At 33.8% G+C, this 22,177-nt stretch overlaps 3 protein-coding genes across 9 annotated transcripts; 1 reads left to right on the forward strand and 2 right to left on the reverse strand.

Annotated features, from left to right (window-relative positions):
- Positions 1-101: 101 nt before the first annotated feature.
- On the reverse strand, positions 102-1,985 carry LOC123208010. The gene is made up of 3 exons (XM_044625482.1): positions 1,610-1,985; positions 1,440-1,506; positions 102-1,306 (listed from the first exon to the last, which is right to left on the reverse strand). The coding sequence occupies exons 1-3, from the start codon at positions 1,682-1,684 to the stop codon at positions 405-407; spliced, it is 1,044 nt and encodes a 347-aa protein (XP_044481417.1). The 5' UTR covers positions 1,685-1,985; the 3' UTR covers positions 102-404.
- Positions 1,986-8,623: 6,638 nt separating this feature from the next.
- LOC123208002 (TORTIFOLIA1-like protein 3) lies at positions 8,624-13,371 on the forward strand. 4 transcript variants are annotated; one of them, XM_044625470.1, is made up of 5 exons: positions 8,624-9,603; positions 9,681-9,789; positions 10,024-10,583; positions 11,144-11,564; positions 12,290-13,371. In XM_044625470.1, exons 1-4 carry the CDS (start codon positions 8,839-8,841, stop codon positions 11,546-11,548), a joined length of 1,839 nt encoding a protein of 612 aa, XP_044481405.1. In that variant the 5' UTR covers positions 8,624-8,838; the 3' UTR covers positions 11,549-11,564; positions 12,290-13,371. The 4 variants fall into 4 exon arrangements, with proteins under 4 accessions (XP_044481405.1, XP_044481406.1, XP_044481404.1 ...); XM_044625471.1 differs by having other exon boundaries at positions 11,144-11,560; XM_044625469.1 differs by having other exon boundaries at positions 8,628-9,603; positions 11,144-11,560; positions 12,287-13,371.
- A 268-nt stretch (positions 13,372-13,639) lies between these two features.
- LOC123208004 lies at positions 13,640-20,693 on the reverse strand. 4 transcript variants are annotated; one of them, XM_044625476.1, is made up of 6 exons: positions 20,555-20,693; positions 20,154-20,333; positions 17,460-18,796; positions 16,659-16,720; positions 15,496-16,544; positions 13,640-13,992 (listed from the first exon to the last, which is right to left on the reverse strand). In XM_044625476.1, the coding sequence occupies exons 1-3, from the start codon at positions 20,567-20,569 to the stop codon at positions 17,471-17,473; spliced, it is 1,521 nt and encodes a 506-aa protein (XP_044481411.1). In that variant the 5' UTR covers positions 20,570-20,693; the 3' UTR covers positions 13,640-13,992; positions 15,496-16,544; positions 16,659-16,720; positions 17,460-17,470. The 4 variants fall into 4 exon arrangements, with proteins under 4 accessions (XP_044481411.1, XP_044481410.1, XP_044481409.1 ...); XM_044625475.1 differs by having other exon boundaries at positions 17,448-18,796; XM_044625474.1 differs by lacking the exon at positions 16,659-16,720.
- Between the last annotated feature and the right edge of the window lie 1,484 nt (positions 20,694-22,177).

Genomic DNA, 22,177 nt, shown 5'->3' on the forward strand with positions numbered 1-22,177 from the left:
ACAGTCTAATGACTACATTCAACATGGAAGTTAAACTGATAAAGTTATTCTGAAGAAGGAAGAAATATATATAAAAAAAAAGGCCCACACAACATTGAAACTAAGTAAAACATAGAACAATTATTATAATCACTTTTATATGTATTCAATTTCTATACCACCTTATCTATTCACATAATAGCAATGTAAGTTCTCTACATTAGCACATGCACCATACAAATAAGAACCAAACTCATAAGATAAGCAGCTCAATTCCCGGGCACAAAAACACAATAACCCTATGTCAACATCTAAAATGTCTATAAAGTAAGTCTAAGACTAACATAACATCACAAAAGACACATGAAAAAGATAGACCAAACATACTTAATTCAAGAAAACAGGAACTAAGACAACTCCTCTTCCTAAGACCTTGCAACCATGCTAAAAGAACGAGCCAACCGAAATGTAAGGCAGCCTCCTTGCAGACTTGCCTCTGACTCAATTTCATCATGCTTATATGGCTTCCTGCAACCGGGACACCGCCCATCCTCCTCAAGAATCCTCTTGTGACAAAACAAGCAGAGTCGGAAACCACACAAACAGGGCAAAAAATTTGAGTCCGTTAAGTCCAATTCCTCACAACAAATAGGACAAGAAGAAGGCACTGTTAAAACATTGTTGCAAGTCCATGCAACTCCACCTTGACCAAAATGCCTATCTGAAGCAGGAAAATTCCGCTGCTTTGTTAAATTAGGCAGACTCTGAGGTCTAAAAGCATCATCCGGTCTCCATGCCCGCGTATTATTCCCAGATACTCTTGGCACAGCACTGGCACCATCAGGCATTGAATTCAGAGAATCTAAACCTAACTCACTGTTCAAATCATGCGGAGAGTCCAACTGAGACTGGGAAGGTGACTGGTAACAGGGGTTATCATGTTCCACTTCCGCCTTATTTTTATTGTTATCATCATCCGCGGCAAGAGCATCAGCTACAGCTTCCCAATCGTCCAAACAACCATCTTCCTCCTCCTCTTCCTCTTCCGTTATGCTACTGGAGCAAGAGCCACCAGTGCTGCTACCACAAACACTACTACCGCTGCTGCTACCGCTACTACTTCCACCGCAATTGGCAGTTGAATCCATTCCCCCACCACTAAAGAGACTGTCAATTGGGCTGTTCGACGGGGATTCTAAATCGCTCTCGTGATGGATCTTTCTGCCGTTATTGTCCTCGTCTCTTTGCCTTGAATTCTCCAACGACAGGTCCCTCTCTTTCCGGTCATCCCCTAATCCATTCTTGCATCCCTTGCTCTTCACCGCACCTAACAAATACCAAACCATCACAAAGAGATTAAAAAAATTAACAAGAAAAACAAAACAAAATCATTTCAATTATATTCAGAATCATTATAAACTCAAGACGTTACAAGAGCCAAAAAAAAATCCTTTGCATACCTTGCGACAGCCATTGCTCGCGACGAGCGTCGAGCTTGCACTGCTTCAATTTTGCAGACCTATTGGTCTGAAACCCAAGCAAAAACACAAAATAGTAGTACCAAATTTTTTTTTTTTAAATATATAACTTTCAATATGAAAATTAAAGAAGGAAAATATGAACTAATTACCCTCTTTTTCTTGCCGAAATCCTTGGAGTTGGGGGTAGATGTAATCGAAGCGTTGGTGATTGAATCAGAAACCATTTTTTCTAGCAACAACAGTCGATTGATAATGAATTAGGATTCAAAAAAAAAAAAAACCCTAACGATTCGATACTGGAAATAAATTCTTGATTGAAACTGGGTTTTTCTCTGAATTGAATTTCCAAGAGAGATATCGACAATGTGGATAACGGAAATTCCTCTGCTCCGCTGGCCCTTCCTTTCACAATACCTACAAATGGCAGTGGCCCTGCGTTTCATTTATATATCCACGATGTTACCAAAATACCCCTCATATTCACCGAATTTTTTGCTCTGGACCGGTACGACGTCGGTTAAGTGTTCAGAAATTAACGATCCATTCTCCTGGCATGTGATTAGTTTCTGAATTATCCTGATTTTATTTATTTAATAGTTACAGGTGTCATTAAATGGGGCAGTTCAATTAGTTTGATTTTGCTGCACGTTTTAGCCATAACTTTATTGGACAAACGCCATTTCCCACCAGTGAAGTTTGAAAAGTACACTTTTCTACCCATCTTAATACATATAAAGTCAAACCTTAGTTTTACAAAGGTATTTTTGTCTACTTGTGAAAAAATCAACCACTTTTTTCTCTTTCTCCTTTCTTGTTTCTACTTTTCTTATTTTTCCCTTTTTTTTCTTCCTAGGTACATGTTTTAATACAAACGACAGACAAAATTTAATTTCGATCAAATTATATTGAAATTATACAGTTTTGTTAAAATCACATATCATATGTGATTATGTTATTGCTTAACCAAATCACACTCAAAACCTTATAATTTGATCAGAATTTCACTTTCATTATTTTTCTGTTTCATGTAGCAAGAGAAAAGAGAAAGAAAGCAACAAAGTCACAACAGGCGAGCAATATAAGCAAACTTTGCAATTTTTTTGTTGCATTTGTAATTTCTTCTCTCTACTGAAGAAGACGAAGAAGTAAAAAGTCTTTATTTTCTTAAGAGTTTTAATTTTTACTTGGTCTTGTATAAGAAACTTATTTTTCATTTTAACTATTATAACACAACTCAATTGTTTAATAAAAATATAATTACTAACGATCTTGAAAATATCTATTCATATATCAAAAGCTTTGAATAATACCATTGTGGGAAAAGTTGGGTTAGTTTATATCATCAACTTTATGTTTGTTGTGGTTTCTTCTTTGTCTATTTAAAGTTGTTCTTTACTTTTGCACAACTTGGTACCAAAGTTGAACAATAAATTTTGTCTTGGGAAAGTAAAGGGATGGAAGAGAAAGGTTAGGGTTTTTCTTGGAAGAAAGAGTTTTAATGATATATGTATATATATATATAATTAATTATATGTAAAAGTCAAAATTAGGTTTTTTAAATTTAAATGTTGAAAAATCCCACTTAACCAATTTTATTTTCCATTTTAACTAAACGTTTCGTATACAACTTTGTTTAGGCATATTAATCAAACATCAACAATCAAAAAAGGAAAATTCAATAAATATTTTGCTATAATAATTATAATAATAATAATAATGGCAGCTTACGAGTCATGATAGTTGCGTGATAAGGCAAATATTATGCATTTAAATTTAATGTTGAATCTTTGCATGAAATATAAATAAATAAATAAATAAAATTTAATTTTTATTTTATTAAAAATATTGTAAATAACAGCTTCCCTTAAAATATTAATAATGAAATTTGCATGAAGGCAGAATCACGAATAAAAATGGAAAAAATGGACTATGTTATAAAAAATAATTAGTATGAAAAAATATATTATAATAATATTATTATGCACTTGTTAATTAATGAAAGCAATTCAATTACGAAGAGGAAACGAAAGGTTTTCCAGTAGAAAGAAAAACAAAGGGGTGGTTGGGTCAATGGTATGCTATACCGAAAATACTGCATCGTAACTTCAGTATTTAATTTAATATTTAAATAATATATTATTATTATATAATTAATTATTTTTAAATAAATATTAATGATATTTATTATTATAATAATAATTTTTTTAATTTTTAATTAAATATATAAAAAAATAGGTTCGGGTTTCGGTTAATAGTATACTATGTCGCGTTAGTGAAAGGGATAAAAAGATATATTAATTAAAATAGACCAAAAAAATTTTTGTCGAAATGCTTTTAGATAAACTTTTGATTCTTTTTTGACACAATTGATAATGATACAGTTTAATAATATATTATCATATTAAATACAAAATAATATGATAATTTATATCATAATAAATTAAAATTTTTGTTAAAAATTTGTTGTGAAAACTTTTACGGATAAAAATTTAAAACTTTGATTATTTATTTCTAAAGTTTGAATACTTATTTTTTGAAAGAGGTTTGATTTTATTTATTTATTTAATTATTGATTATATTAATTTTATAAATAATAAATATCTGTTATACTAATAAAAGTAAAACAAATTTTAATATTATATTAAACCAAAAAACAAAAATATGATTTTTTGAAAATTGAATACAAATATAAGTCTGAATATGAATACTACAGAGGACTCATTTTTTTCAATTATAATTTGTATTCATCCTATTTAATAATTATAAAATTAATATTTAATAATTTAATAATAATATCAAATCTTGATTGGACCGGGCAAGGGCCTAATTTATTCAGCTCTTATGAACGTTTAATAAAAATGAGAAAATATTATTTTAATAATTTATTTTATTTTATTTTATTTTATTAATAAATAATAATAAATTTTGATTATTTTTTATTATTAAAAGTGAAATGACAAGTAATATAAAAAGTAATTTGATTATCATATTTGTATTTGATATTAAAAAATTATCAAAGTAATCTTAATTTTATTATAACTATATTCTTATTTATTTATTTTTAAGATAAAAATAATTTTATTTTGAATTAATATAATAAATAATATAAAAATATTTTAAAATAGTTAACTCAAAAATATTTAAGTAAAATAATATATTAATATTTTTTTATTAATTTTGATTAAATATAATAATTATTTTTATTTATTTATTTTTGTTAAATTATACAAATATAATAGATTTTATAAATAAATAAATAAATATATATATATTAAAAATATTGTCAGCATGGGTTCATGTGACGTAATGAAAGTTGACTAGTCTTCTTTGATCTAACGAGAACTTGTTTTATGCGATGTTCAATATCGTAACCCTACTATACTAAAGATGGTGATTGGTGAAATTAGATAACACGTGTAGGGTAAAGATGTGGAGATGATGCGTACGGGAAAAGCAGTTCCTCTCGAGCATTGGCTGAAAATTGCTTGACTAGAGTGACGTGGATTCTACAAATATAAGTCACTTAGCCTGAACAAATGCTGAGTGACGTGGCATCTTCTCACTCGTTTGAAATTTGTGGTTACATTCATTAATCATTATCTAGTTATTTAATACAGTGATTAAACTGAATCAGAGCCGGAGTTGGGCAGTTTTAAATTGTTAAAAAAAGCGCCTGCCTGGGTTGATGGGACTTGCCTTATCGCCAATTTACAAATCCATAATACGTTAAGTATAGGACAAAACAATACTTTAAGAGAAAAAATAAAGTAAAACCAGGAATAATTACAAAATTGTGGATGGTTCGTTTGACTTTTGGCATGCCCTGCCAAGGAAATGGAAAGGGATTGGTTCGTTAGACTATAAGATTGTTTTTTAAATATTATATTGCTACATGGTTGAATTACAGACTTAAATACTCAATAGAATAGATATGTCTATTAATTAGATTTATTGAATCAGATTTGAATTGTTTGAACTTGTGATCATAACAAAATTTGGGCCCACACTTTGGCTAGCCCATTTAGGCCTCACATTTTTTTGTTGAGGCTTGATTTATATAAATATTTAGGGTTTCAAACAATTTCGAGTTTATCGTTATAACTTTACAAATCTATAAAACACCCAACAATAGATTTGAAAACTTGATAAATACCCCTACCCCACAATGAAATTTAGGGCTTTATTGGGCCTCGGGCAATCCACTACTATTTTCAATCACCTTACACCAAATTCACACTCACAACTTCATATATTTTTCATTAGTGCAATTTTCAGCAACTACGGTAGGAAAATGAGTTTTGTTTTTATTCTTTTGTTTGACATTTTTTTTATTTTCAAAATTTAATTAAATTTTATCTTTTTAATTTTAAAGAAAATGAAAAGTAATTGACATATTTCTTCTCACTCATCTTTGAAATTGTCAATTGGGTCAAATAATAATAATAATAATAAAGTTATCAAGTTCAAATTGTTTAAGTTCGAGACTCAATAATTTATAGTGAGTGGAGGTTTTAGGAATTTATGCATGTTAGGAATTCATAGCGATGTTTTTGCATATTTTTAAAGTTATAAAATATGTTTGAAATGACTTGAAACAAGTCTGAAAAAATTTAATAAACAAAATTTAAACAAAAATTTTAGATCAAAGCCAAAGCCCAAGTCCGAAATTTTTATGAGCCTGAACTTAAACAAATCAGGCTTGGTTCAACAGACCCGATTGATAACCCTACTCATCTTACATACTTCTCCTTACGGAATTATCACCATCATCATTTATAACATGCCAAATCTTTATTAAAAAGAATTTGAAAGGTTTGGAAATTACTGAGTTATTACAACAGACATGCATACTAAAAATGACAATTTTTTTTAAAAATATTATATGTATTTATTTTAAACACATAAATAAATAAATATTTATATGTATTATTATATATTAAATATTATTTAATTTTTAATTTAAAAGTATTAAATAATATAATAATATACATTAAATATATATAGATGATACACATAGTTTGAATGCTTGTTTTTAACTTTGATGTGGTGTGTCTAAAAGCTAGTCTATTTCACTGGGTCCTTCTTAAACCTCGGGTGGGCTAACTCAGTTTGGGTTTTAAGTTGACTGGTTGCCCTCTTAAGCTAGGCCGGCTTACAAGCCCACAGATCAAACCTGCTTCTTGGTCCCAGTCCCAAACTAATAAATTAATTCACAATCTTTTCATATAATTGGGGACAAGCTAATCATAAATACATAACATGGAAATTAAATAGCCATAGATGATGACTGCCACGAAAACAGGGGTGTGGATGGAGGGATGACAATTTCAACTCAAATTTAAGGCCTCTTTGACTTTAACAAAAAAGAAATTTTTAATGAAAACAAAAAAAGAGGTGAAAATAGAGATAAAAAAATCTTTATAATTAGAAACAGAGATATATGTGCTTTCTCTTTGCTCTATCTTGCCCCTATCACTATCTTTATTCTTTTTGTTAAAAATATTAATATATTTTTAATAATTTAAATAATTTATATTTTTATTATATATATTAAAGTGATTAATATATGATATTTAAAATAATATAATAATTTTAATTTTATTATTTAATATATTTATATTGTATTTTGAGGGTATGAAAAATAGATTTTTTTATATAAGATAAAAAAAATATATAAAAGAGATTTTTTTTCTTTTAGAGAGGGAATATAAATTTTTCATCACCCTCGTAACATGATAGAAATTAATATCTCTTGTAAAAATAGAGACAAAGATATCAATCCTCTATCTGCTCTGGTCTTCTCCATTGCTATCGGCATTGATAGAGATTGGGCCCGTCAGAGGGCATCTAACATAAAAATGCTATGAAAATAATATATCAATACTGCTTTCTTTTTTCTTCCTTAAATTCAAAGTTACCCTACCTTGTCAAAATTGGACACGTCAGAAGGGATTATTAATTAACTTAATTTAATGAAAAACATTTTTGCAGGACTTAATTTCTGTATCATTTCAAATAGTCAGATTAGAACCTCCATATTACAAGCAACAAACAACTATGGCTATATGTGATCGTCACTCATCATCACCATTAATCAGCCGTTGAACTAAACCCATTCCTTCAACTGAACTAATAGAACTTTTCACCAACTGGGCTTGTTTTTCCTTCCATACAAATCCCGTAAGGAATCCTATTATTATCATCACCTCATCAAAGTCTGGTAGGTGAAGAGGTTGAGACAATAAATCAATTGGTTTCAACCTCCGACTGAACCAGCTCCACACTCAATCGATTAAAATAAAACAAAATTTTTATTATTAATTTAAAAAAATAATTTAAAAGCCGACGTTTTATAAATTTTATTTTATTATTAATAATACATGATTAATGTTGAATAATTTAGATAATCACGTGATTTGGCGCTAATTTACCGGTATTAACTGCCTATGTATAGTTCTCTCAGTCACACGCTCTCTGATGCCATTATGAACTCCTCTTCCTTACCCTGCACTGCCCGCATTATCTGGAATTTATTTTTCATTATTTTAACCCTAATAAATAAATAAAATAGATAAGAGAATCCTCCACGTGGCACTCCTGCAAGTTTCATGATGAACTAGACTGCATTGGATTGTTTGTCATTAATCCATCATTAACTTAGATAAGATAGTTTTAATTCAAATTGAAGAGTTTTAACCCTTTCCAACTTTAACAAAAGAAGTATTTTTTATTAAAAAAAAAATTTATAATAAAAAATAGAGATATATTTGCCTTCAATCTTTTTTTATTAATATATTTATTTAAAATATTAACATATTTTTATAACTTTAAATTATTAATATTTTTAAAATTTTATTTAAATTTTTATTATACATATTAAAATAGTTAATATATAATATTTATAATATTTAAAATAATAAATTAATTTTAATTGTATATAATTTTATTATTTAATATATTTATATTATTCTTAAAAAATATAAAAAAAAAAAATCCTCTTCTTGTAGGTGCAAGAGGAGAATTTTTATGAATTTATACTAAAAGTAAACAGAAAATCTTTGTTATTCCTTAAACGGAGATGAAGATTGAGATCATTAACAGCTATTAAAGAGCAACATACTTTGAGTAAAGTGAAAACAACAAAAACGACACCGTAGGTAACAGCCCTCGTGAGCCGTAACATCCTTCCCCTTTATTTCATTTTCCTTCATACTTTTAAAAAGCCCACACACTACACAATTTACTCAAAACACAACCGTCCTACTTTCACTGACACTCACCACCGCCAAATGTTACCGGCGGTTCCTGAGATCCCCGCGGTGCCAACACCTCCTCCTCCGCGAAGCTATTGAAGAAGCTACATTCACTGCAAACTGAAATGGCTCAACCTCTTAAGCTCAAAGTGTACGGTTTACTGACGAAACTCTCGGACCGTGACACGTATTCACAAGCCGCAACTGAACTGGACTCAATCGCCTCCACGTTGGACTCGGCTCTGCTACCGACATTTCTCTCCTGCATTCTTTCTACTAATGCTTCCGATAAACCGGGAGTTAGGAAAGAATGCATCCACGTCATCACCACACTGTCGTCGTCACACAATCTGTCGCCTTACGTCACCAAGATCGTCAACAGTCTCACACGCAATTTCCGTGACAAGAACTCCTCCGTCCAGGCCACGTGCATAAGCACAGTTTCCTCTCTCTCGTCGCGTGTCAGTGCGTCGGCATTCGTCACTATTTTGAAGTTGCTGTCCGACGCGCTTTTCACGGAGCAGGATGTGAACGCGCAGGTCGGTGCAGCGCTGTGCCTTGCGGCGGCGATCGATGCGGCGCCTGATCCAGACGCGGGGAAGCTGGGGAGGATGTTGGCGAGATTGGAGAGGTTGGTGAAGAATGAAGGGTTCAAGGCCAAGGCGGCAGCTTTGGTGGTGGTTGGGAGTGTGATCGGGTCTGGTGCTGCGGGAGGGGCGGGGCTGACGGGGCTGGTGAGCTGTTTGCTTGGGGCTTTGAGTAGCGATGACTGGGCGGCGAGAAAAGCCGCCGCGGAAGCGCTTTGGAGGTTGGCAACGGTAGAGAAGGATTCGTTGGCAGAGTTTAAGGCCAATTGCTTGAAAGTTTTTGAAAGTAGGAGATTTGACAAGGTTTGCAATTATTACATTTTAGTTTTTGTGTTAATTATATGGTTGGTGTTGAAATTTCATGTTTTTTCCTTTGATAGGTAAAGGCTGTTAGGGAGGTTATGAATCAGATGATAGAGGCATGGAAACAAGTTCCAGATATATTTGATGAGGTTTCTACGCCACCGGAATCGCATTGTTCATCTAAAGGTATGTTTTTTACATTTATGATTGAGAAACCCTAGATCTTTAGGCTAATTAGATCGTCTGTTTTAGAATTGTTGAGGGAACTAAAAGATTTGAATTTGTAATTTCTTGCTGAATTGGTATTTGGATTCGATTTATGATGATTTGTGCTATTTGCATGTTTCTCTTCTTTTCATTGATCATTTCTCTGATGTTTTTATTTTTTATTTTCCCCCCTTTTATGTTGATTGGGATCAGAAAATGCAACTGATGGAAGATATCTAGCCGGATCCAAGAATTTCACAGCCAGACTTGAATTGAAGAGGAAATCGATTCCAGCTGGCAAGTCAACTCCACCAGATAGTTCATTTTCGACCACTGCTAGGAAGAGAGGTCCCTTGAAGAAAACAAGTCCAGCAACCTTCCAAAAGCTGGAGAATAAGAAACCTTCCAACTGGAAAGTTGAGATATCTGTTCCTAGCTCTGCTTCTTTGACGGATGCTCATGAGGATGATGTCAAGGAGAGAGATGGGAATGTCTTAGAAAGAAGGAACAACGAGAATACTAGGCTTCCAAAGTCTGAGACAAAACGTGCCCTTTTTAATAAGAGTTTTGATGACAAGACGCACAAATTTGGAGGGTTGAGATCTGGATCTCGAGTAGCTCCATGTCTTGAGAGCTATGAAAATACTTCTGCAATAAGTAACAATTGTGTGAATTTGCAGACAAATCATAAAGATTGTGAAGATTTATCTTTGATCCGCAATCAACTTGTTCAGATTGAAAAACAGCAGTCTAATCTACTAGATCTCCTTCAGGTTAGTTCATAATGTCTGGAAATTTGGCTTCATTCTTGGCTTGATATTTTGCTGTCTAGACTTATATATGAAGTACGATGTGTTATAGAGTTGTTTCTTGTATCATTGAACTTTACCTTACATACAAAACCATGTTTTGTTAGACAAAATTTGTCATCTTCGAGGGGCATCCTTAAAATGACATTATCAGTGAATTACAATAAACCTGCCACTTAGTTATCCACACTTGAGGGCTTGACACAAGTAATATGAAAGACAAATAACTCGATAAGATGTTTTATTGTCCTCATAGTCTTTAAATGCTAAATGATGATTAATTTAGTTCCATTATTTTTTCTCTCAATAATTTGAAATCTGCATACCATAGTTGGAAGTTATGATATGTGAAAACTTATACGGTATGCGCTAATTCCATTCAATCCAAGCATACATGTGTCTGCACTTTTGAGATCTGAAATTGTATATGAGTTCCAGTATATGTGTACTTCTGAATCAATTCTTAGTGCATTCTGATGAAAGTTTCTTCTCATTTGTTGCTCATATTTCCTCAATATGTACAGAGATTCATTGGTAGCTCACAAAATGGGATGCACTCTTTGGAGACACGAGTTCATGGCCTTGAGCTGGCACTTGATGAAATATCGTATGACTTGGCTGTATCAACTGGACGGATGACCAAAACTGACTCCCATGGAACCACCTGTTGTCTGCTGCCTGGTGCAGAATTTTTAAGCTCCAAATTCAGGAGGAAGACAGAAAGCCGAAGTTCAACCTCAAGAGTTACTATTTCTGGTGGCGCCTCATCATTGAGTGCCATGTGTCACAGAACTGATATTAGCGGCAATTCTGAAATGCATAAGTCGCAGAATCGTAGGTTGAGGTATCAGGGTGGTGGTTTCATTGTGAATCCATTAGCAGAAATTTGCACCGACTCAAGAGGTGTAGCAGAGTTGGCACGTCAGTAACTAGTGGAATCAGTAGGTATTATAAAATAAAATGGATTTTGGCCTTTGATTTTTCAAACAGTCTCTATGTTTACTTTTTTATTTGTTCTTTTTCTTTTCATAATCTTGCTAAACTGCTCGGTAATAGTACATGCATGATGCAACTCGGCATAGTTCATGGGTTCTCTTTTTCCCCTATTCTAGCCCCCTTTGACCTGTGATGCTTGATATACTAGTTATTGCATTGCCATTGACTGTGGATTTGTCTAGATATTTCATGTCAGGGGTATGTACATACCTTCCCGATGTCTTTGTCAGGCCAGGCATTATATATCCCATCTTTGCAATTGATGATAAACCCTGATAGGTGGGAGGACATCCAAAAGATGGTTTGTTCTACTTGGGATTTCCTGGAGAGATAGCATTCATGGTTGGTTTTTTTTTCCTCATATTTTATTTTTATCCAAGGACTTCGCCAGCCTAGCAACTTAGTGTTACTATCTCAACAATAATATTTAGAGGTTTTCTGTAATGCTTTTTCAAAAGAAGGACCCGCAACTTTTCCTAAACAAGTATCTGCTGGCCAGCCAAGCTGGCTCAATTCACATGGACGCCCTTTTCCATGAAGTTTCTGCCATTGTCTTTTACAAGGCCAAGTTGCGCATTAGATCAATGCTAATAGAATGTTGTTTTCCCTTGATCTTTATTTCTATCAAAGCTATCCAGCTAACCATTTGATTTGTACTTTCCTTATTCCAGCAGGTGCAAAGTTAGCAGGCCATGAGGAAATCATTAGGCGCCTGATTGTACGGGTAATATCAGAGGCCCATACTTACTGGGCGCATGGATGCAGATTTTTCTTTTTCTTTTGGCCAAACCACTATTTCCCACCCAAGGTATGTTTTTTTTCCAAATTCCCCTTTGTTAACTTTAAAAATCCAATTTACCCATCTATGGGCTGTTAAAATTAACTGAGTCCATTAGTCATATCATTTTCTCCCTCAAAACCCTAAAATTAATAATTTTCTCCCACCCCAAGTTTTCAAAAACTGTATTTTTCCCCTAGAGTTTCCAAACCTTCAGATCCTATTTTTCTGATGACGACCAGCGATCTCCAAGCATCTATTCTCCCTCTCCGATTGCCTCTCCTTTTGGTCGTACATCTCCTGATGCCGTGGGGTATTGTTGTTGACGAAGACACGTCGTCTTCATCGACGACGACGCCTAAGAGGGGAAGACGTCTCACTGCCAAAAAGAGGAGACGCTGGAGAGGAAGAGACGTCGTCTGGAGATCGTCGATTGTTGTCGGAAAATTCAATCCGAAAGTTTGAAAACCCTAGGGGGGAAAATGTTGTTTTTGAAAACTTGAGCTAGAAAAAAATTGTTAATTTTTAGGGTTTAAGGGGAAAAATAAAATAAAATTTAAGTTTATTTTTAATATTACAGATAAAATAACGATTTTACTCTTGAAACCATTTTTTTTAACAGCCTATGAATAGGTAAATTGGATTTTCAAAGTTAATAGGGGGACTTGAAAAAAAAGCATACCTTGGGTGGGAAATAGTCCTTTGGCCTTTTCTTTTTCAATTTACTTACCCATGAAAGTAGCCCCCTTAGCTTAGCACATTTTTTTCCCCCTTATTTTGCAAGTAAATTGAAGACCGAAAGAGGAGACTTCACTTGACACCAAATATTTCCACCACCGTATTAAGTGTGAGATGTGTATAGATTAGGGCAGCCCTTTTTCTCCTCTCCTGATGATGGCTACCAAGTCATTTTCTTTTGTTGTTGCTTGGATATTGCTTGATATGAAATGGAGATTATGATCGTGATTAATTATGACATCTTTAAGCATGCCCCTGTAGTTTAAATAACAAACTATTGTGAATCTAATAGTGTCAATATAGCATTACAACCCATCTAATTATGTCTTTGGCCAACCATGATATTGCAGTAATTTTCTATGTTATAGTTATAGCACAAGCTTATTGACATCTAACTTGTGAAATCATAACTTCGAGGTAATTTCCCAGTTCCAGAAGAAAATTCCATGACATATCTTAAATTCAACTAATAACTAAGAAGAAAGGAGAACGAACTTAAGGAGCCTAATTTCTTTAAATGCACCAGAGCTGTGATCAGATCCCATAAAATCTGTACCTCTGTATTATTCTGACATCCGGTAGCATTATATTCAACATGAGGCAATACAATAACAGACAAATACTAAAATGAATCATGTTAAACTTACAGTGTACTTTAAACTACTACATTTTTCATAGAGACTGAAAACTCTATGGTTTTATAGAAACTGAATCTCAGTAACTGAATAGAAGGTAAAAAATCAAGCAGGCGCACAAAGTTTACACTTTAATTTCATGAGGCAAAACATGTAACCTCTTCTAACTTCCCATTGCAGCAAAAACTCAAGGGGATTGCTCACTGGAGTTGGGCTTCTCAAGTTTCTGCAGAAAATTGCCAAATCTCAGATCTCAATCAAATTAACTTGGCAGCAACTAATGAATTAACAAGCTATGAAATTAAGTGATTGCACTTGTACACATTGTCTTTCAGCATATATTAGAAACAAAACTAAAGAAAAGAATATCAAAGAATACTAGCTTTCATTACTTCATGATCAGCGAATTTAAAGTTAAATCCAAATGAAGGACCATAGTACACAAAGACACAGAGAGGAGCACATATGTTGTTCCAGAGTCTTGAAGCTATCACACAAACACTTCAAAAGCTCAGAGTATAACAAATACTTTTAATTAGTAGGGTACTAGAACAAGAATGGAAGGGACTGTGTTATTCTGTAATCAAACAAACTATCAAAAGCATTTCATTTCCCGTACCGCATCTGCATATTAAAGACCCATGACCATTTCAATGGTTAGTTTTCACTACATACAAGGACCAAAATGACAGAGAACTATGAATATGTAAAACCAAGTCACCAATGGTAGGAATAAATAAATATAGACATACAACTCTAGGTAAACATAGAGACTCTTAATATAGCATCTAAAGCACTTCAATTTTGTTCACAGTTCGAATTCCCAATCCAGGTAGGTTTTCAACTTTTTTTCTCAGGCCTGGGTTTGGGATCTCACTTGTACTGGTATTTCATGCCAAGTTTCCGACAGCTAAACTTTAAAAATGAAAAGTTTCATTTATGCAATTGTTGATATCAAAAAGGCTTCTGCAAAGCTTGTTGAAAAATATAAATCTTGAAATGAAATTTATATTTATCAGTAAAAAAGAAGCATGTATAGGCCAGATCCAAAACCCTTATATACCAATCATCCCAATAATCTTTTACTCAGACCAGGATTTGTTACTCATGTTTTTTGTTGAGAAGTTAGAAAAACATCAAATGAACATTTAAAACTTGAGGGCTATAACTAGACCTTAAAATGATGCAAGAACAAAACCAACATCTAGTTGTTGAGCACTGAAGTAAGCAATGCATCAAGGGCTTTAGACATAAATATAGATAGTTATAAAAATCGCTCTGATACCTTGCCCCATTCCCCAGTATTCGCATATTATTAAACAAAATTCTTAATTCCAAGTCGTACAATTTTTCACAGCCAAATTTGTGAACTACAAGACCCCCGTAAAGTTTCAACTCTTCAGTCCAAGACAATATTGCCACAGCAGCCCAAGGACCGAATTAGATTGCCGCTAAATTCCAAAAGTGAGCTACATATCTGTTTCCCCTAATATACATGTATATGCATAAACAGAACGAGGGAAGTTTATGTAACAAAGGTCTTAGCTTGCGCAATCACGAGCCCAACAAACGAATACCAAAATTACAAATTTAAAACATCAAATACGTCAAGAAACTAGGGTTTGTTGTACAAAAAAAAGGAATGGTAGTTATCGATTGAGCTATAAAAACTAGGGTTTGTTATGGGTAAATTATTTTGTAAAAAGCGTGAAAGGGAATGGGTAGTTACCGATTGAGCGTTATGCCAAGCGAGGCCTCTGTAGACATTAACAGAGAAAGTAGCGGTGAGATAAATAGTGGCGACACCAAGACCAGCTGTGAAGGCTTTGAATACCAAATCCCCTGCTTTGCTTGCCACTCCCATCTTCACTTCAACCTCTCACTCTCAACCCGCAACCAAAAACCAAAAGGGTTTTTATAAATTTTTGGTTCCAGTTCAAGATTGTATTTTTGTCCCTTACAGATATTATATATAACACCTGTTTTGTTGGGTTCTGTTCCTAACTCGACACATCGGCAATTGCGAAGGTAGAAATAAAAATTAGGGGGTTAAGGAAAACAGTAAAATTATATAGGGGGTCAGTATAGTTAAAAATTTTCATTCTTGACCACCCCCTCCCTCCGCCACCTGGTCAAGGAGTTGATCATCTTCACCAAGATCTTATATATTACTGTCCCAATGTAAACTTAAAATGATATGTTTCAAGTAGGGCTGCAATCAAATCAGACCAAATAGAGTATTGTTTGGCTCAAACTTGGTTTGATTATGTTTATAAAAATTTCAAGCTTGATGAGATGGAGTTGTAGGCTCAAACTCCAGTTACAAATAAGAATAACTGAATCAAAGTCTTGAATTGATCAGTTGATGGTGCAAGCAATTGAAAATAACAACTGGCAGCATTGAGTATATACAAGTTCTCAACGTTGTAATGGCAAGAAATTTGAAGACCTTGTGAACTGATCTCAGAACCAAGAAATGGAAGAGTTCGTAGTCATGTATTATATATATGGATACTAGAAAATAACTCATTTCATGGAATGGATCTGCCCCAAATAGTTTCATTCGACAACTTATAAATATAAGATAAAGCGGCATCAGAGAAGTACAACAATTTTGATTTCTTGATGAATATATAATGTCTATATGTCACAAAGTTGGGAATTTATAGCTCTGCCCCCTGTTCATCAGGAATGTTTGCTGATACACCATCTCCAGTCGGGTCAATTCTGTGCTCCATTCAGGCAAATACAGCACTTCTTTTTGGACAGTGATGCAAGCTGCGAAGGAGGAAGCTAGAGATTAATTCTAAACAATACGTTACATGAAACGGAACATAACAATTGTCATGCAAGTTAAACATATATAATATCATGATTCGGAAAAAAGGTGACCAGAAGATGTGGATTCTGTAAGCAAGGAACTTCGAACATAGCTTTGTGGGAATAATCAAAAGCTGCATAGAATAGAAGTTCGTTTTTTGTTTAGAAATGGACAGTCCAAAGTCAATAGCAAGCATGTACTTTTCTGCACGTATTTTTAGTTGAAAATTACGGATATTGATAAAGAAATGCTTTAGAAAGCACAAGTTTTCTCATCACCCACCAGCTTCTTGTGAGTCAACCAAAACTGTGGCACAACTATAATCCCTAATTACTACCTGCCTTTGCACACACAGATAGAAAAGGAACAAAGAAAAGCCAATAGAAAAGGAATGCGTGAATAAAATGGCAAGAAACAAAGCAACCATTCTCAAGACTCAAAATTACACTTGCTTGTGACAGCTCAAGACTTAAACATAATGATTTTTTGTGGGTAATAAAATGGACAAATCACCTATTTTCCCAGAAAAGCCAAGACATTAAGGGAAAATGGAAAGAGAGAATTTAAACCTAGCTCAGATGACTGTATTATTGGAAGTCCCCAACAAACATGTGAATTAAATAAATTTATAACCCACCAGCATCTCAGACAATATTCACAACTTGATTAGGCTAAACAAAGGCATTTAATATTCAGAAAATAAAAAAGAAGCTAATATCCGAATTGAGCCACAGTTCATCACAACCCTAGAACTTTTAAATAAAGACATCATCATTTCTAGATGAGTAATCACATGAAAACATACTCCAAAAACATGCACACAAACACAATGCAGAAACATTATTAAACATATAGACAACCTGACAAGCAACCTGCGTAGTCGTCAACTATCTTGAGATGATTCAGTTGACTTCTGTGACTCCAAAGAACCAATTTGCTTCTCCCCCAACTTTGTCTTCACAATGCTTTCTTCAGCAGAAGAATTCCCATCATAACCACTTGAAGACTCCTTCTTCCGCTTCCTTTGGAATGTGTACTTCAAAAATTTATCATTTAAAGATTGAGTAGGAATCCCTTCAGTTAGATTAGATGCTTTAACATCTGTATTTACTGAACAAATATTAACAGCTTGAACATCTGCAGTGCAAGCTGGAACCTCAGAACTCTCAACAGATCCACATTGCTGTCTTGCCAACTCCAATGTATCTATCAATAAGTCATCATTTTTTGTCACAGTTTGAATAGCACAAGCATTGTGGAACTCCAAATCACTTTCAATAATTTCTGCACGTCCTGACTGAAGAATCACATTAGTATTATCTGACGGTAATTGCAAGGTCAACAAAGATTCCGAATCCTTCTCAAGTTTAGTTTCAAATATCTTAGAGTCCTCAAGTTGGACATCATCATTAACTGCATCAGGGAAATTCCTGGGGCAGGAAAGACCATATTCTTGAGTTGTTTCTACGACCACATGTGGAAAATTCCTAAAGAAACCTTTTCTTTTCTTATATCTAGCAGCCCTTTTCCTTTTCCAGCGAAAGGACTTCAACGCATGAACTGAAATGCTGTTGCTATTTCCCCCCATTACTTTGAATTCATCTGGATTATTCCCTACTCCATATAATTTATCTGCCCCAGCTTCAAGGTTTTTGCATGCTTCTTCTTCTTCTCCAATACAGGTTCCATTTCTTACATCATCAACTTGCGGAGGAAGAGACTGATTTCCATCTAAGAGGTTCCTTTTAAATGCATGAATTCTCTGAGTGCACCCATTCCTGTAAAGTTTAGGTTCTTTTCTTCTCATAACTATGGAGGCAAAGTCAGAGTTGCAAAAATAACAATTATCTTTATGAGAAACGTTTTCACCATAACATTGGTTCTGTTCAAATGTCATCTTCAAAGGTGAATTCCTCAGATCAGAAGTCACAACCAATTCAGATATTGCATCAGGTAGAGAAGACACCACAGTCCCAGAAGTATTGAGTCCGTTGTCCAGTGATGCTGTCATCATAGTAGCAATATCACCATAGGAATTCTGTTTATCCAAAAGCCGCATTTGATTGTTTGTAGCTCGCTCCAATTCATCTTGTGCTTCTTTCAATTCTGTTCTAAGGTCTTTCACTATATCTTCTGCTTCACCAAGTTGTGCTTCAAGTTCGTCTATCTTTCTTTGTTGACAAAAGGCTGCCACCTGTGCTTCTTTAACCTATAATCGATGCACCATTAGTTTAACTGTTTTAGTTGTCTTACACAAGCTGAAAACATAAGCAAGGGTCCAAAATAGAGAGCAACGGGCTGAAACTATCAAATAGAAGATTGGACTAACTCAACACATGTAATTCCCCATTCTTCCAGCTATCACAAGAATAAATAATCCATTTTACCACTTTAAACCATGTGGTAACACAAAATATTCTCTAAAAACATATAAATGAGACAATAAATAATATAACAATGTCAAAACACATAACATACTGTTGTAGTCAAAAGTAGAAAATCTTGCAATAGCCATGTATGGTGTACCCACTGTTTGTTTGGTCAATTCAGTCATTTGCCAAGGTTGACACAGCAGACACGCTCTTTCAAGCAAGCAACGTACAAATATGTAGTTGAAAACATCTATGAGGCAATCAGAATGAAAGAAGAAAGAACCATAGGAGGAAAAAAAAAAAAGAGAGAGAGAGAGAGAGAAGGTACAAAATCGCCTATGTTCTTCAGTTTCTAAAAGTAGTATAAGCTTTGCTCTAATATTAGAATGAAGACAGCGCTATCTAGACAACTTTAATAATACGGCTTATCTCCAATCCCACCTGCATTCCTCTCAAGTACAATCACCCACAGGTGAACTCCAAACCATAGGAAATAAGAGAATAAATATTTGATGAACATGACAAATGTCTAACACGATGATTTTGGGGAATAAAGGTAGAGATTTACACAAAGATATGAGTTTAAGATGATGAAAACTCCTTTAAATAATAGAATTGGAATATCATTTAACATTCTCTCCAGGAAAATTCCAACAATTGGACAATAAAAAGGGTATAAGACATTATACATGCCATTGCCATTATTAAAACAGAATATAAGAGCCAACAGGATCCATCATTAACTGATGAAAAGCATAGAAAAACCATGCTGCAATATAAGACTGCCTATGAAAACAAACATTACCGGAAAAGTGAAACCTCATTGTCACACATTGCATCCACATCATAGCATTCTCAGGATTTATATTTTTATACCCAGAAGAAAAAAACCATATAATTTGAAATACTCTCTACAATGTAAAACAAAAACTACACAACACATTATCGACCATAAGAGACTCTCCAGCGAGCTAAGCCAAATAATAATAATAATAAAAACATAACAACACCCTAATGAAATGAATAGATAAACGAATTAAATCAAAAGTTCCATCACGAAACAAACAATTAACACCAAACCCACATCACAAAACGCAACCATCAAACAGAAAGAACCCTTCATCAACACCCACCAACATCAAAACACCAAAGCAACATCAAACACAATCCCATTAGAGAAAAAAACTAGACTACCTTAGTATCTAGCATTTCCTTAAGCCTGAGCAGCATACGCAACGAGTTTTCTTTCGCTGCAAACAGCTCCCTCTGATACCTCATCGCTTTCCTCTCCGACACCATTATCCTTGCCGCCGCCTCTTTCGCCGTGTTTAAAATTATATCCGCATAGGCCCTCTTCAGGGCCATCAGTTTATGCTACACCAAAACCAACACACCAAATAATTATACTCAAAATCAGACGAAACCCATCAAACAGCCATCTTTCAAACACACAACTTAACTAACACAAACAAGATCAAAATCAACCACTGAACCCACAAACCCCACAAAAAAAATAAAACAAAAATATCAAACTGATGGTCTAAGTAGAAACTTGTAACTGAGATGTTCACAAAAAGGGGAAAAAGAAATTTTACCTCAGAATCGGACATTATCTAAGTCCATAACACAGTGATGTGTTGCCGTTTCAATTCCGGACCAAAGCTTATTCAAGCAGAAACAAAGGGAGATGTTTTTGTTTTTAATTTCGCTTTCCCTTAGCAACTGTCTGTTACGAACTGAAATTTAGGATAAATTTACCAAAATACCCTCGTCAGTTCATAAAAACTACAAGACTCCCCGTAAGAAGACAAACCGTTAACTCCGTTAGGTTTTGTTTTGGCGCGAGGTAAGAGTGCAGGGGCTCCCTCCAGTAGTGGAGGGCGTACAGGTGGAATCATTGACACGTAGCAACAAGATGTTGTGATTTTGGGGAAGAGGCGCGTTCAGAAACGTGACAGCCGGCCGGTGGACCTTGGGGGCCTACTGTGCCTTGGTCAACAAACCATGTGAAAACGGTGGTTGGGGCTTTGAGATGTCAACGTCACTGTTATAACAGAATCCACTCAAATGTCATACCAGCTAACTATAAATAATTAAAAACATTAATACTCAGATATCTGTTGTAAATATAATAAATAATATGTGCAGAAGAATTTATAAGAACAAAAATAAGAGCTGAAAAAGATTAAACAGAATAAGAATAGAGAGGCAAATTGGAAATGTATATAAACTTTTTACCTCAAAAGTCATATATAGAGACTTATCCATGTCAAGTGTTCTCATGGTGGGAAGCCATTTTGTGTATAACAATATCAAAATAAATCGACATATTATGAATTAACGAGTAATGTCCCAACATATAGCATGTAAGAATATACGTTTGGCATGAGAAGCAAGGATTTATGAATAGGGATGTAATATAAGACTCTAAATCTGGTCATTGGCCTTCGTCTTTCTGGATAGAGGAATAATTTTTCATTAAAAATAAAGATGTGGACAAGATTGATCAATAATAAAACAGAAAAGTGAATAAATATATTTTGACTTGACTCCTCTTTGGTTTATCTGTTCTCTGAAATCTGAAATATTAAATTTTTATTCAAATATTTAAATTATTTTAAATGTACCATTGTAATTAATAAATATTCCACTATATTTGTAGCTAAGATGGAAGGGGAAAGAGAATAACTTTTCTCTTGGGATCGAGAGAAGAAGAAAGAAAAAATTTTTCCTACAGAGAAGGGACAGAGAAAAGTTTGGGATGAGAATAGAGATTAGAATGTTCATCCCTTATTTGATTTATTGTTATCTCTACATATGAATCATCCTCTTATTGTCAAATTCAATTAGAATCAAATTCAGATGAAAGTTAATTTAAAATTGATTTAAATATAAAAGAATCAATTCGAGATCAATAAATTGAATTTTAAATTTGATTAAAAAATAATTTGATCTAAATCGATTTAAATTCAAATAAAATTTAAATATAAACTCAATTTATAAATTCCAACTTGAGTCATATTAAGATTAAACAAAAAAGATTATAATCTTTAAATTTGAATTGGTTTTAACTTGAAAAGGTTTGAGAAAGTTACAAGCATCGCCATAAACAAACATTATACGCAGCCGTCGTTTAAAAATCATTTACCGCCAAAAAAAGGGCAACATCGGGTCTCGGATCGGATCAGGGTCCTTAAACCCTGTTACAATTTCCTTTC

This window comes from Mangifera indica, unplaced genomic scaffold, assembly GCF_011075055.1.
Source record: "Mangifera indica cultivar Alphonso unplaced genomic scaffold, CATAS_Mindica_2.1 Un_0127, whole genome shotgun sequence".
NCBI lineage: Eukaryota > Viridiplantae > Streptophyta > Magnoliopsida > Sapindales > Anacardiaceae > Mangifera > Mangifera indica.